At 55.7% G+C, this 14,320-nt stretch overlaps 1 protein-coding gene across 1 annotated transcript; it reads left to right on the plus strand.

The window, feature by feature from the left end:
- Positions 1-4,667: 4,667 nt before the first annotated feature.
- PSENEN (presenilin enhancer, gamma-secretase subunit) lies at positions 4,668-11,536 on the plus strand. The gene is made up of 4 exons (XM_050930618.1): positions 4,668-4,761; positions 4,862-4,950; positions 10,646-10,750; positions 11,217-11,536. Exons 2-4 carry the CDS (start codon positions 4,890-4,892, stop codon positions 11,354-11,356), a joined length of 306 nt encoding a protein of 101 aa, XP_050786575.1. The 5' UTR covers positions 4,668-4,761; positions 4,862-4,889; the 3' UTR covers positions 11,357-11,536.
- The last annotated feature ends 2,784 nt before the right edge of the window (positions 11,537-14,320 follow it).

Genomic DNA, 14,320 nt, shown 5'->3' on the forward strand with positions numbered 1-14,320 from the left:
GAAGCACCTGACCAGAGGACCAATCAGGAAACAAGACTTTTTCAAATCTGGGTGGAGGGTTTTTTGTGTGTGAGTCTTTTGTTCTGGGTCTTCTGCCTGACTCTCTCTCGGCTATGAGGGGATTTCTATTCCTGCTTTCTAATCTTCTGTTTCCAAGTTGTGAGTACAGAGATCATAAAAACAATAGGGGTTATTGTTTTTTTCTTTTATATTTACATGTCTATAGTTGTTGGAGTGCTTTGAATTGTATTCTTTTTGAATAAGGCTGTTTATTCAATATTCTTTTAAGGAAATGACCCTGTATTTGTCACCTTAATACAGAGAGACCATTTTTATGTATTTTTCTTTCTTTTTATATAAAGCTTTCTTTTTAAGACCTGTTGGAGTTTTTCTTTAGTGGGGAACTCCAGGGAATTGAGTCTGCAGCTCACCAGGGAATTGGTGGGAGGAAGAAGTCAGGGGGAAATCTGTGTGTGTTAGATTTACTAGCCTGACTTTGCATTCCCTCTGGGTGAAGAGGGAAGTGCTTGTGTTTCCAGGACTGGAAATAGAGAGGGTGGACTCCCTCTGTTTAGATTCACGGAGTTTGCTTCTGTGTATCTCTCCAGGAACCCCTGGAGGGGGGAAGGGAAAAGGTTTATTTCCTTTTGTTGTGAGACTCAAGGGATTTGGGTCTTGGGGTCCCCAGGGAAGGTTTGGGGGGACCAGAGTGCCCCAAAACACTCTAATTTTTTGGGTGGTGGCAGCTTTACCAGGTCCAAGCTGGTAACTAAGCTTAGAGGTTTTCATGCTAACCCCCATATTTTGGATGCTAAGGTCCAAATCTGGGACTAGGTTTATGACACGGGCAAGGACAGGACGGAAGTGAATCTTGTGCCAATGTCTCAGAAGAGTAAATGGGACCCTGGGGTAATTCTAGGCTGGCGAGTCTGACACTGATCCCAGCAAAGTAATGGGACGGCCAACAGGCCTGGGCTCTCCAGAGCTAAGGAGATGAGGAAATGAATCTTGCCTACCTGGCTGGATACTTCCTTTGCCAGAGAGTCCGAGTTTGGCCAATAAAGACCAGAGTGCTAAAGGGTGGGAACTTTAACAGATCTTTGCCTTGGTGCCACATGGCATTTTGATTGAGAAGCTAGAATGATGCACAATTAACGTGGTCCACAGTAAATGGATTAGAAACTAGCGGATGGGTTTCAAGATAAAACTGTAACCGGAGAATCGTCACTGAGTGGGTGTGTTTCCAGCAGGTCCTGTAGGGAGAGGTTCTGAGCCCTGCTGTGTCATGCCTTTAGCAGTGATCTAGACAGTTTGCAGCTGACACAAATTTGAGGGATTGGGAAATATTGAAGAGGGCAAGCACTGACACAGAGCAATCCTGGCACAAGCGAATGATTCATGTTTTAAGATGGCTAAAGGTCAATGTATCCATCTGGGACATCGGCCGGAGTTAGGGATCAGAGATGCTCTCCTGGGGAGCCACAACTCTGGCAGAGATGTGGGGTTGTGGTGGAGAATCAGCTGCACACGAGCTCCCAGTGCCGCGCTGCAGTTCAAAGAGCTAGTGCAGAGCAGAGGTGATTTGACCTCGGGATTTCGCCCTGGTGCTACCACAACTGGGATCCTGGGTCCTGTTCTGGGGCTCTCCATCCAAGAAGGATGTGGATAAATCAGAGCCGGGTCAGAGAAGAGCCACAAGAATGATTCAAGACTTAGAAAACCTGCCTGAGAGGGGCAGACCAAGGAGCTCACTCCAGTGTAACACAGAGACGGTTCAGGGGTGATCTGATCCCCGTCTACCAGCACCAGGGGAACAGGTCTTTAATAACAGGCTCTTCCAGCCAGCAGGGAACGGTCAAACACCATCTGATGTTGTTGGAAATTGAAGCTAGACAGAAATAAGGTGCATTTTTTTCCAGTGACGATTATTAGCCAGTGGGACAATTGTCCAAGGCTTGTGAGGGATTCTCCATCACTGGCCATTTTTAACCCGAGCTGGGATGGGTTTCGCTCAGAGCTCTGCTTTCATCCAGTTACTGTGGGGCAGGTCCCTGGCCTGTCAGACAAGATGATCACAAGGAATCTGTGAATCTTTCCCACCAGTGGCTTCTGCCTTCCCAAGCAACTGATGCTGTCCTCATGGAACAAGCTGGGCCAGATTAATCTTTTGTGGGCTCCTGCGACTGGACCACGGCCCTGCCCCCCGCTCCCTTGTGCTCCACACCAAGGTCCCGCCCAGCCTCTTCCCTCCAGGCCACGCCCATGCTCCGCCCTGAAGCCCCGCCCCATCGTAACTTCTCCCTCCCCCCCACCCTGGGACCTTGCCCGCGCTCTGCTTCGAGGCCCCACCCACCGTTTGCACAGGGTGTAGGGGCAGAGAGAAGCAAGCAGGGGGGAGAGGGGAGAGGAGTCGGTGGAGGATTGGGGCAGAGCACAGGTGGAGCAGGGGCAGGGCCACAGTCCAGGCACCGGAACCCTTTCTGTGTCTGGGCCGACACAACGGCACCACTGTAAAGCCCTGTGCCATGGGGAGGTGCCGAATGTCTCTGCTTAGGGAGCTTTTCTGGACAAAACCACGAAGCACCTCCAGGCCATCGGTGTCACAGAACCGGACTGTCTAGTAGGGCAGACACTGGTGTCTTTTACTGGGATCTCTGCACTCATCACACGTGCTCCATCAGTTGCAGACACGTTTGCTTTCCGTAACCAATGGATTTTGCTGTTGTCAGTGTGTTGGGCACAGCGATTTCTCTGCCACGCAACTGGTACTGTCTGTTCTGAACGAAAGACAGACTCCGTTCCATCAGTGGTCTCTCTGCATTTGACATCATGCAGTTTCTTTCTACCGGCTGTTGCCTCATTCTATGCAATCCTACTTCCCCTGCTAAATACACGTCTTCTTTAGTCAAGAAGTAAAATAATGGCAAATAATGCAGCGACTGCAGGAAACTGGCACGGCTCTTTTGAGATTTACAACTGGTTCCATGGTTTACCTACAACTGGACCCAATCCGAGTGGCATAACCCACCACTTCATCTAACTCCATCCCCATCACGTCTATGTTAATGCTAGTCTAACTACAAAGCTTCATGTACAATAAAACAAATACTAAGCATGTGAGAAAATGATTTCACATACTCCAGGAAAAATAACTTCTTTCTGTTTCATGATTAACGTAGTTCGAATGTTCCGAAAGGCAGATGACTAAACACTGTGAGAACTTGCAATTGGTGCAATAGGTGTTAAGACCATGACGCGTGTCTTCTCATTTCTGGTCTGAATAGACTGAGCAGGAGTTATGCCAAACACTTTGATTTTGCTGACAAGTTCCCACACACATGGTTGACAAATCAGCCATTGCTGGTGAATTTTGGTGACTATATGTATATGCATGGGACTAAACACCAAAAATTTGTCTTGGTAACAGATGGGTTTGAAACCAGGAGGGTCAAAAGATGTTGGAAAAAGTTACCACCAAACTGACCGCCAGGGGATGTGGTATGTACGTGAAACAGCGATTAGATGAAGAGGGTAAAGGCCTAAGTGCATTTAACAGGTTGTATATAAGCAATTGACTTCTTGACCTAGTGGTTAGTGTGGTTGATAAGACTTTTGATATCCCTTTCAGAAAGGAATGCAAAGGCAGCCTTCTTGGTGTGCTAAAGATCCTGTTACTGTGTTTTTGGGGTGTCCCTGACTTGAGGACAGGGCACTGAGAGCACAAGCAGGGCAAACCAGAGAAGTGCCTGTCCAGTGATAAGATTAGTAGCTTTGTTGTCGCTAATAGTCAGAGAGACATGTTCCCTGCTCCAGCATGGAATGGGGAATTTGGTCATGACTATTGCTCTGTGATGAATCAGAGGAGCGGATGGGGATAAATGCAGGGTATTACTCTGGGTAGGGAAAGAAAGATTCCAAGCTTGGTGTAACACAGCCTTTGGCCGCCTCGCAGGCTGGGCCCTGCAACTAGGCCTGACAACAGGCACATCTTACAAGGGACGTCCTTGTTTCTTTGTTGATGTACAAGATTGGGAGCTGCTGAGCGCAGTCCGGAATCTCCCGGGCGAACATGTTAATTAATAACAATGCTAATACTGGGAGGGAGTGGGGCAGGGTGTGAAGAAAACAATCCCCTATTTTTAAATGCAACGTTAGTAGCCACACCCTGATGGACAAGGCAGCTGGGACCTGGCCTGAAATTGACCAGGGCCTGGGATCCAAACTTGGAATTAGCTGTGGATTTTGTTTCCTGCTAGACAGACCTTCCCAAGTTGGGGACAGAACCCAGGAGTCCTGGCTCCCAGGCCCACCCTGCTCTAACCACTACACCCCCCTGAGCCCCTCAAAAAAAAAGCTGGGAAAAGAACCCAGGAGTCCGAGCTCCCAGCTATGGTCCAGCTGACCTCTAACCCCTTGCCAGTCCTGACCCCAGCCCCAGGGCATGCTGGGAGTTGTAGTCCCCACTCCAGGAGGCGAAAACTGGTCCTGCCCAGATCCCCGCCTAGCACCGTCCTGAGCCTCGCGCTCCTGGGGACCAAAGATCCCAGGGGGGAGAGTGAGGAGCGGCCCCGCCCAGTCCCTCGAGAGAACGGGACTACAGATCCCAGAATGCACCGCGGCAGGATGGCCGCCCGCCCCATTCTATCCTGAAGGCGGAATACGTCCCCCAACATGCATCGCGGGCCTGAGCTGATCCCGGGACTACAACTCCCGGCATGCAGCGAGGCAGGCGCATGCGCTGAGCGGGGCTCAGGAAGTCGGGTAAGTGTCTGGGTGGGGGCAGCCAGGTCCCGCTGTCCCCAGTGCGGGGGGGCGCGGGGTGTGCGGGGCCCTGGGCTGACCCCACTGCTCCTCCCCGCAGCTGCCCGTGGGCCGGCGCCGGCATCGGCATGAACCTGGAGCGGGTCCCCAACGAGGAGAAGCTCAACCTGTGCCGGAAATATTACCTGGGTGAGTCCGGGCCGGGCCGAGCCGAGCCGAGCCGAGCCGAGCCGGGCCGGGGGGGGGGCTGCAGGGGAGGAGATGGGGGGCAGGGGAGAGGAGGGGGCATCGGGCAGGCAGGGTGGGGAGGAGAAGGGGTGTGCTGGGTGCCCAGGGGTAGAGATTTGGGGAGGAGGAGAGGGCATGGTAGGTGCCCAGGTGCTGGGATGCGGGGGAAGGGAGGGCACTGGGGGGGAGGAGAAGGAGTGTGCTGGGTGCCCTGGTGCTGAGATGAGGGGAGGGGAGAGAGGGTACTGGGCAGGGAGCATGGTGGGTGCCCAAGTACTGGGATGGGGGGGAAAGGAGGGGAAGGGAGGGCGATGGGGGGGGAGGAGAAGGGGTGTTCTGGGTGCCCAGGTGCTGGGATGGGGGGGGAAGGGAGGGCACTGGGGGGGAGGAGAAGGGGTGTGCTGGGTGCCCAGGGGTAGAGATTTGGGGAGGAGGAGAGGGCGTGGTAGGTGCCCAGGTGCTGGGATGGGGGGGGAAGGGAGGGCACTGGGTGGGGAGGAGAAGGGGTGTGCTGGGTGCCCAGGGGTAGAGATTTGGGGAGGAGGAGAGGGCGTGGTAGGTGCCCAGGTGCTGGGATGGGGGGGGAAGGGAGGGCACTGGGGGGGGGAGGAGAAGGGGTGTGCTGGGTGCCCAGGGGTAGAGATTTGGGGAGGAGAAGGGATGTGGTAGGTGCCCAGGTGCTGGGATGCGGGGGAAGGGAGGGCACTGGGGGGGAGGAGAAGGGGTGTGCTGGGTGTGCTGGTGCTGGGATGAGGGGAGGGGAGGGGAGAGAGAGGGTACTGGGCAGGGAGCATGGTGGGTGCCCAAGTACTGGGATGGGGGCAAGAGGAGCGGGAACCAGGTAAGGAGGAGAGGGGGCATGGTAGGTGCCCAGGTGCTGGGATGGGGGAATAGGAGGGGGCGTAGTGGGTGCCCAGGTGCTGGGATGGGGGGAGAAGATGGGGGGGGTGTCATGGAGTCACCAGGACAATGCTCTGGAACTACTCTGTATGAAGCTAGTCAGGGCTCTGGGGGAGCCTCCTCTCTCTGAGCAGACTGTCTCCAGGACAAGAAACTCACACAGCTTCGACCTTCCTGGGTCTGACCTCGGATCATTCAGCATCCCCTTCCACACTGTGCGCTTCCCGCAGCGAGTGCACACAGGTGGGGCTCCTGGGGAAGCCAGTGAGCCCTGCACCCCAACTGCACAGGCAGACGTGACTCTCAGCCAGTCGGTAAAACAGAAGGTTTATTAGTAGGAACACAGCATAGGGCAGAACTTGTTAGCACAGAAATCTGTGATTTTCAGCCAAGTCCATCTTAGGGGGAGGGGAGCCCAGAGCCATGGTTCTGGTCCTCACCCTGTTCCTGTAGCCAGCTGAGACTGACTCCCTTCCAGCTGCCTGGCCCCTGCCCTCCTGATGCTCCTCTGGTCTTTATCTCCCTTCCAGGCCAAGAGTCACCTGGTTGCATCCCCCTCCTGGGTCTCAGGTTACGAAGCGGGTGGCCATAGCATCCATGTAAACAGCTGGATCAGCCCCCGCAAAAGTCACACACCCTTATTTCCACCACCTAGACACTGGTGCAATACACAGGGAAACTGAGGCACACAGCATTCATGCAGAACAGTAAGACTCACATAGGCTCACACACAACATAACAAGGGAAAATACCCCCTTCGAAACTGAACTGGGCGGGGTCACTTTAGCCAGTGACCTGGAGAAGTTCAGGCCTCCCTCTCCAGGACAAACATCAGCTGTAATATTTGCACTCCCCTTAATGTGGAGACCTCCATCTCATAATCCTGGAAGGACAGACTCCACCTGAGGAGCGTGGCCTTGGCCCTTTCATCTGGTGCATGCTTGGCAGGGCAACTGGTCTGGGTACACAGCGAAGCGCTGCCCAAATAGATCTGGCTGCAGCCCACTCCATGGCCAGGGATTCCTTCTCTAAGGCTGCATAGCCCTGCTCCCAGTGCAGCAGCTTCCTGCTCAGGTACATAATGGGGTGTTTCTCCCCCTTTGCATTGGCCTGCCTCGGCACCCAGCCCCGTGCGCAGGGGGGTGGGAAGTATCTCTGCCCCACTCCGCTCCAGGGCACTGGTTATAGACAGGCAGGTATTCTGAGCCTAACACAAGGGTAGGCAACCTATGGCACGGGTGCCGAAGTCGGCATGTAAACTGATTTTCAGTGGCACTCACACTGCCTGGGTCCTGGCCACCAGTCTGGGGGGCTCTGCATTTTAAATGAAGCTTTTTAAACATTTTAAAAGCCTTATTTACTTTACATACAACAATAGTTTAGTTCTATATTATAGACTTAGAGAAAGAGACCTTCTAAAAACGTTAAAATGTATGACTGGCATGTGAAACGTTAAATTAGAGTGAATACATGAAGACTCAGCACACCACTTCTGAAAGGTTGCAGGCCCCTGACCTAGCAGCTCCTCCTCCCGGCCAGCCAGGTCATTTGCAATTTCACTGACTGCTTCAGTTTCAGCCAATTGAATTTGAATTCAGGGAACCGAATCCTCAGCAGTTGCAGGAGCAGGGCCTGGATCCTGTCCCAAAGACAGACAGTCATCCCTCAACAGGAGGTCACTGCCAGTATCTTGGAGAACTCCCAACTACCAGCCAGCCCAACCCCTCCTGTGTCTGCACAGGGATTCGGGCCATAGGCAGGGCGAGGGGCTTCATCCCTGGGACCTTCACCCAAGTCACACAGCCCCTCAGCGTCTGGTGAGGCTGCACCACCTGGGGCCTGACAACAGTTCTCTCTGTCCCAGGCAGGGGCGGCTCCAGGCCCCAGCACGCCAAGCGCGTGCTTGGGATGGCAAGCCGCGGAGGGGTGCTCTGCCAGTCACCGCGAGGGCGGCAGGCAGGCTGCCGCTGGTCTCATGGCTTCGGCGGACCCTCCGCAGGCAAGCCGCCGAAGGCAGCCAGCCTGCCATGCTTGGGGCGGCAAAATCCCTAGAGCCACCCCTGGTCCCAGGAATGTCTCTCCACCCCAGGAATGTCTCCCCATTCACCACCACGTTCCCCTGCACTGGGGATTCGAGGGGCCTGAGCCCAGGAGAGTCCATGCAGACATATATGCTGGGACAGGAGTGGGAGCCAGTTGGCCACACCATCCATCTGGCTAAACGGCTCTATGGCCTTGGGACCCAAGAAGGGGGCTAGACACTGGAGCCTTTCGGCAGGGCCAGCCTGGTTCAAATTGCCAACCTCCCAAAGGCCGCGAGACGGGTATCTATCTCTCCCCCCTCCTTAACCTGCGGCAGCGATTTAGTGTTGAGGTTCCCTGCAGAATTAGCACCTCAAGGTCCATCCCCACTCACCCCTGGATGAGTCCCTCTGCCTCTCAGCTCTGCCATCGCCAGTTCCTGCTGCCTGTCTCTCCTGCTGTTCTGCTTCATGGCTTCCCTGTTTCTCATGGTCCTCTGAGTCCTTGGATCTCAGCTCCAATTGCATCCGTCTCAGATCCTGGTGGAGACCCCCTGGGGTCGGGGTCAGGGGTCTCTTGGAACACCCGGCTGCTCCCAGCCTCTCTCGGGCCCCAAGCTGGGTCAGCAACCAATGTGGGTCCTGGGGCTGTCTGGCTGCTCCCAGCCTCTCTCATGGCCCCAGCTGAGTTAGGAACTGGCTCCTCAGAGCAATCCTCTTCCAACTGAGCAGTCAGCTGTGCCTTAGTGAGCTTTCCAAAGTGCAGCCCTCTCCTGCACAGCTCTACAATGTCCTTCTTAAGGAGATGGTTCTAGGCCATCTCCATGCTGTTGCCAAGTGGTCACGGACTCACAAGCTGTGCTCTCTCAGCTCCCCATGGTCCTTTGGAGGAACCCCATCAGTGCGCCAGCCCTTCTCGGGGGTTAAGCTCCTCCGCGTCCTGGAACCGCACCTCTCTGAGCCTTCAGGATGCCCATCTCTTGCTAATCCCCCTTTGTTTTACTGCTCCCCAGTCACTTAAACTGCACCCCATGGACAGAGAATCCTGGATTATCCCACTTCTCCCACCAGTTGTCACGGAGTCACCAGGGCAGTGCTCTGGAACTACTCCTTACAAAGCCAGTCAGGACTCTGGAGGAGCCTCCTCTCTCTGAGCAGACTGTCTCCAGGACAAGAAGCTCACACAGCTTCGACCTTCCTGGGCCTAACCTTGGAGTATTCAGCATCCCCTTCCACACCTTATGCTTCCCGCAGTGAGTCCGCCCAGGCAGGGCTCCTGGGGAAGCCAGAGGGCCCTGCACCCCACCTCTGTAGTCAGATATGACTCTCAGCCAGCCGGGGAAACAGAAGGTTTATTAGCTGACAGGAACACAGCGTAGGGCAGAACTTGTTAGCACAGAAATCTGATTTTCAACCAAGTCCATCTTGGGGGGTGGGGGGGGAGCCCAGAGCCATGGTTCTGGTCCTCCTCCTGTTCCTGGAGCTAGCCAAGACTGACTCCCTTCCAGCTGCCTGGCCTGCTCCTCCTCTGGCCTTTGTCTTGCTCCTAGGGCCAAGAGTCACCTGGCCATATCCCCCTCCTAGATCTCAGGTTATGAAGGGGCGGCTGCAGCATCTGCGCAGGCAGCTGGAGCAGCCTCTGCAAAAGTCACAAGCCTCAGTTTCCCTGTGTATTGCACCACACAGTATTCGTGCAAAACAGTAAGACTCACGTACAACATAACATGGGAAAATCCCCACTTCGTCGCTGAGGGCACCGGGCAGGCAGCGTGGGGAGGAGGGGGGCATGGTGGATGCCCAGGTACAGAGACTGGGGGAGAGGAGAGGGCACCGGGCAGGGAGCGTGGGAAGGAGAGGGGGAGTGGCAGTTGCCCAGGTGCTGGGATTAGAGGAGAGGGGAGGCTAGGGGGCATGTGGTTGCCCAGGTGCTGGGATGCGGGGAGAGGAGGGGGCACTGAGCAGGGAGGGTGGGGAGGAGAGGGGGCGAGGCAGTTGCCCGGGTATTGGGATGTGAGGGAGAGGAGAGGGCACTGAGCAGGCAGGGTGGGGAGAAGAGGGGGCGTGCTGGGAGCCTGGGTGCTGGGATGGGGGGAGAGGACGGGGCACCGGGCAGGGAGGGTGGGGAGGAGAGGGGGCATGCAGTTGCCTGGGTGCTGGGATTGTGGGAGAGAGGAGGATAGGGGGCATGATGGGTGCCTGAGTGCTGGGATGTGGGGAGCAGGAGAGGGCACAGGGTGGGGAAGAGCGGGGGCGTGCTGGGATGTGGAGGGACAGGAGGGGGCACCGGGCAGGCAGAGTGGGGAGGAGAGGGGGTGGGCGGTTGCCCGGGTGCTGGGATGAGGGGGCTAGGACGGGGCACTGGGCAGGGAGGGTGAGAAGGAGATGGGGAGTGGCAGTTGCCCGGATGCTGGGATTGGGAGATAAGGGAGGATGGGGGCATGATGGGTGCCCGAGTGCTGGGATGAGGGGGCACCAGGCAGGGAGGGTGGGGAGGAGAAGGGGAGTAGCAGGTGCCCAGGTGCTGGGATGGGCTTTGTAGGGTCGAGGAGCATCAGGTATAGATGGCAGCCACCCAGCAGGCCATGTTTTTTTGCCAGCCTCGGGGCTGCCTTTCCATGTGACCTCTATGCTGGTGCCTGGAGTGCTGTGAGCTCCTGGTGGCAGTGTCCTGGCTCGCAGCCTGCCAAAGCCGGATGAAGTGGGGGTCTGACCCCTCTCTGCTGCCCTCTCCCCAGGTGGCTTTGCCCTTCTGCCTTTCCTCTGGCTGGTCAACGTGCTGTGGTTCTGCCGCGAGGCCTTCCTGGCACCTGCTTACACCGAGCAGCCGCAGATCAAGAGTTGTGAGTGGGGCAGAACCTGCTGAGGGGTGGGGGGTTGGGCACAGTGCTGCAGCGGGCTGGAGTGGGAATGGCTCTGTGCTGGGAGCAATGCCAAGGGCATCGGGAGCAGGGAAGGAGTAATCGGGGCTGAGCTTGGGGGCAGGGACCAGGGCATGGCAGGTGGTTCCTTGGGGAGGGGGGTAGAAGGGGAGCATTGGGTGTAGACTATGGGGGCAAGAGGGGTGCATTGGGGGTGCAGCTAGCGGGCGGGGCCTAAGGCATGGAGGACAGAGTCCAGAGGACTTGTAGAGGGTACTGGGAGCGGAGCTGGGGGACAGGGCCCAGGGGCGCAGGAGGGAGGGGCCCCTGGGGCAGGGCCCAGTGGGGGCCATCAGGGCAGGGGACAGGACCCTGGGGGCAGCAGGGAGGGGCCAGCAAAGCAGGGCCTACATGTGATGGGCACCACACTCAGCCCCGTCTCTTTCAGATGTCCAGCGTTCAGCCGTGGGGCTGCTGTTCTGGGTGGTCGTGCTGACCACATGGGTCACCATCTTCCAGACGCACCGGGCCCGGTGGGGCGAGCTGGGCGACTACCTGTCCTTCACCATTCCGCTGGGTATCCCCTGATGGTGCCCCACTCAGAGGGCATCCAGGGGGTGCCCTCCAGCTGGGACCAGCGGGGCTCACGTTCCTGCCCCTCCTGCCAGAGCTGCCGTTCCTGGCCGGGGATGCCGGTCCTCCACGTGCCCGGTTCTGCCCCGTGATCCCAGCTGGGCTCCAAGAGAATCAATAAAGCTGAGGCCCATTTCCCACTGGCTCTGTGGCTGTCTGTGGGAGCACCGGGGGGAGAGGTATGTAGGGCCCAGACAGGCAGCAGAGACAGGCAAGGACACTGCAGTGATTCAAGCCACCTGAAGTGGGGGAGGGCAGCGTGTGAGGAAAGGGGGTGTCCCCGCCACAATAGTCTTGGCTCCTGCCTTTCCTAGAGGGACATGCACATTCCCTGCGGGTGTAGAGACCAGAGAGGCGGCATGTAACTTCTCCTGGGTGAGAACCAGAGCCATGGCTGCACAGCTGTCTGGGGGAATGGGGCAAGGGTGTTGGGACACAGCCATCTCTGGGGAAGGGTAGCTGTGGAATAGCCACACACAATGCCACATGGGGATGGCTTGCCCAGCCCTATGATGCAGCCACCTCTGCGGTGGGGCATCTGGGGAACAGCCGCACACAATGCCACACGGGGACACCTCACCCAGCACTAAGATGCAGCCGCCTCTCGGGTGGGGCAGCTGGGGAACAACCACCCATAACGCTGCATGGGGGTGGCTCACCCCGTGCTGAGATGCAGCCACCACTGGGGTAGGGCAGGTGGGGAGCAGCCGCCCAGTGCCATTCCAAAGGCAGCTGAGCACAAGCTGTACAATTGTAACTGCAGGGGGCAGGAAGGAGCCCTCGGCTTGCTCATAGTGAGGGCTCCCTCTGCCATCAAGCCTCTCATGAAGAGCAGGGCTGTAAGCTAGGAGAGGAGGCAGCAGGTGCTCCTGTCATCTCCACACCTGGCTTTAATAGGAGGAAAATTATTATTTATGGTACCTTGGAGCCCTGGGCATGGAGCAGGGGGGCAGGGCAAGAGTGAGGGTAGGATGTGGCCAGGAAGCGGCAGGCGGGTGGGGAGGAACAACTGAGATGTTGGCACATTAATGCCACACTAGAGCCTGGGCCCCAGAAGGGAGCTGGGAGAACTGGGGCAGGCCGTGACACTGGATATAGACTGACAGAGGTTAGATCAGGGGTAGGCAACCTATGGCAGCACGCGAGCTGATTTTCAGTGGCACTCACACTGCCTGGGTCCCGGCCACTGGTTCAGGGGCACTGCATTTTATTTAATTTTAAATGAAGCTGCTTAAACATTTTAAAAATCTTATTTACTTTACATACAACAATAGTTTAGTTCTATATTATAGACTTATAGAAAGAGACCTTCTAAGAACGTTAAAATATCTGACTGGCGCGCGAAACCTTAAATTAGCGTGAATGAATGAAGACTCGGCACAGCACTTCTGAAAGGTTGGGTTACATTGTCAGCGGTAAACGTGGATTTCACTGCAGCTGGCGCCTGAGTTTCTCCATCCTTGACAATTGCCTGCTACAGCTCAGCAGCGTAATGAAAATGCAGCCTGAGAAGTGGCTCAGGTGGAGCTCAGGTGATGTACAGGTGTGTTTTGGCCAGGGATGTACCCAGGGTGTTGGAATGGGGTTAAAGCTTTAGCCTTTTGCATCTTGCTGGCGCTGTCATTAAACAATGGTCTGATCCTCTCATTGTGTGGCATCCTCCCAATTTCCCACAACGGTGACTATTTCAAACAATAGAAATGGGTGGGGAGGCTTAAACCCCATAATTTTTTGCCACTGTGAAAATTTAAGTTGATAAAAATCTAAAAAAAATGCTTAAAACTAAACCCTAATATCTGCCAAAATGATCAAAAATCCAAATCGGATTCTGCCAGCCTGCTTAGGGCCAGCAGAACCCCGGGGCCTGGCCCTCATGCCGGAGCAGGGGTTGAAGGGTACGCGGGGTTCAGAAGCGATGGAAGTAAAGGTAAAAATGGGAGGGGTAGCGTTGTACCTGCACTTCGCAGGATTTTATTTTTGTTTTCTGATTCTGATGGATAGTTTCTTTTAAGCTTTTTTTTAATGTAGATTTTTGATTTACATTTTCCCAGTTGCATGAGCTTAGGGCTTTCACCATTTTCTTTATGTTCGTCAGTTTAAATTTCCAAATTGTACCTGTTTTCGCTATTGAGGGGCTAGTCTGCCTGTAAATCGTGATTATTGTGGATGGAAATAGTTTAGGTCGGTGTGTCTGCAGTGTCATCCCTGCCAAGCCTAGTTTTACCACAGTGATGTGGACGCCGTAGAGGAATCCGAAGTGGCAGTGTGGATAAAACAGAAGCAGTGTGGGTCAGAGATCGCACTGGGGAAGGATCGCAAGAGATGGTCCAGCAGGGTAGTGTCAGTGGTCTGCTATAGACACCTCCCCCCCACACAGTCCCGGTCAGATATTTATGTGGATTGAGATCTCTAGTGTTAGAAATACGTCTGTGGATGATGTCATGGGAGACTCCAGCTCACCACGCCCAGCTTGGTGAATAAAGTGCAAAGCAAGGAGAAATCACAGCTCCAAACTCGGCAGTAACTGGCGAAGGGTCGTACCAGGCAGGAACAGGCTGCGGGGGGTGGCACATCACTAGTGGAAGGGGGGCAGCAGTGGGCTGCAGCTGCGAAGCAGGCCCAGCTCGTTCTGGGCTGTGTAAGTGGGTGTGTTGGATGTGAGACAGGAGAGGTCGCTGTCCCGCTCTGCTCGGCCCTGGTGAGGCCTTGGCAGGAGTCCTAGGTCCAGCTCTGTGTGTGGCACTTTGGGAAAGGTGGGGACACATTGCAGGGAGTCCAGATGGCAGCAACAAAACTGATCCAAGGGTTAGAAAACCTGACCTGGGAGGAAAAGTTAAAACCTGGGCGGGGACCCGAGAACAGTCTTCAGCCGTGTGCAGGGCTGCCCTAGACAGGCCGGGGATAGTTGTTCTCCATGCC

The sequence above is a fragment of the Gopherus flavomarginatus genome, chromosome 20, assembly GCF_025201925.1.
Source record: "Gopherus flavomarginatus isolate rGopFla2 chromosome 20, rGopFla2.mat.asm, whole genome shotgun sequence".
Classification (NCBI taxonomy): Eukaryota; Metazoa; Chordata; order Testudines; family Testudinidae; genus Gopherus; species Gopherus flavomarginatus.

Excerpts from the sequence above, each read along its gene's own strand:
- PSENEN (XM_050930618.1), top strand. The coding sequence starts at position 4,890 with ATGAACCTGGAGCGGGTCCCCAACGAGGAGAAGCTCAACCTGTGCCGG. Across the intron at positions 4,951-10,645 it reads GTGCCGGAAATATTACCTGG|GTGGCTTTGCCCTTCTGCCT; the intron begins GTGAGTCCGGGC and ends CCCTCTCCCCAG. Across the intron at positions 10,751-11,216 it reads GCAGCCGCAGATCAAGAGTT|ATGTCCAGCGTTCAGCCGTG; the intron begins GTGAGTGGGGCA and ends CGTCTCTTTCAG.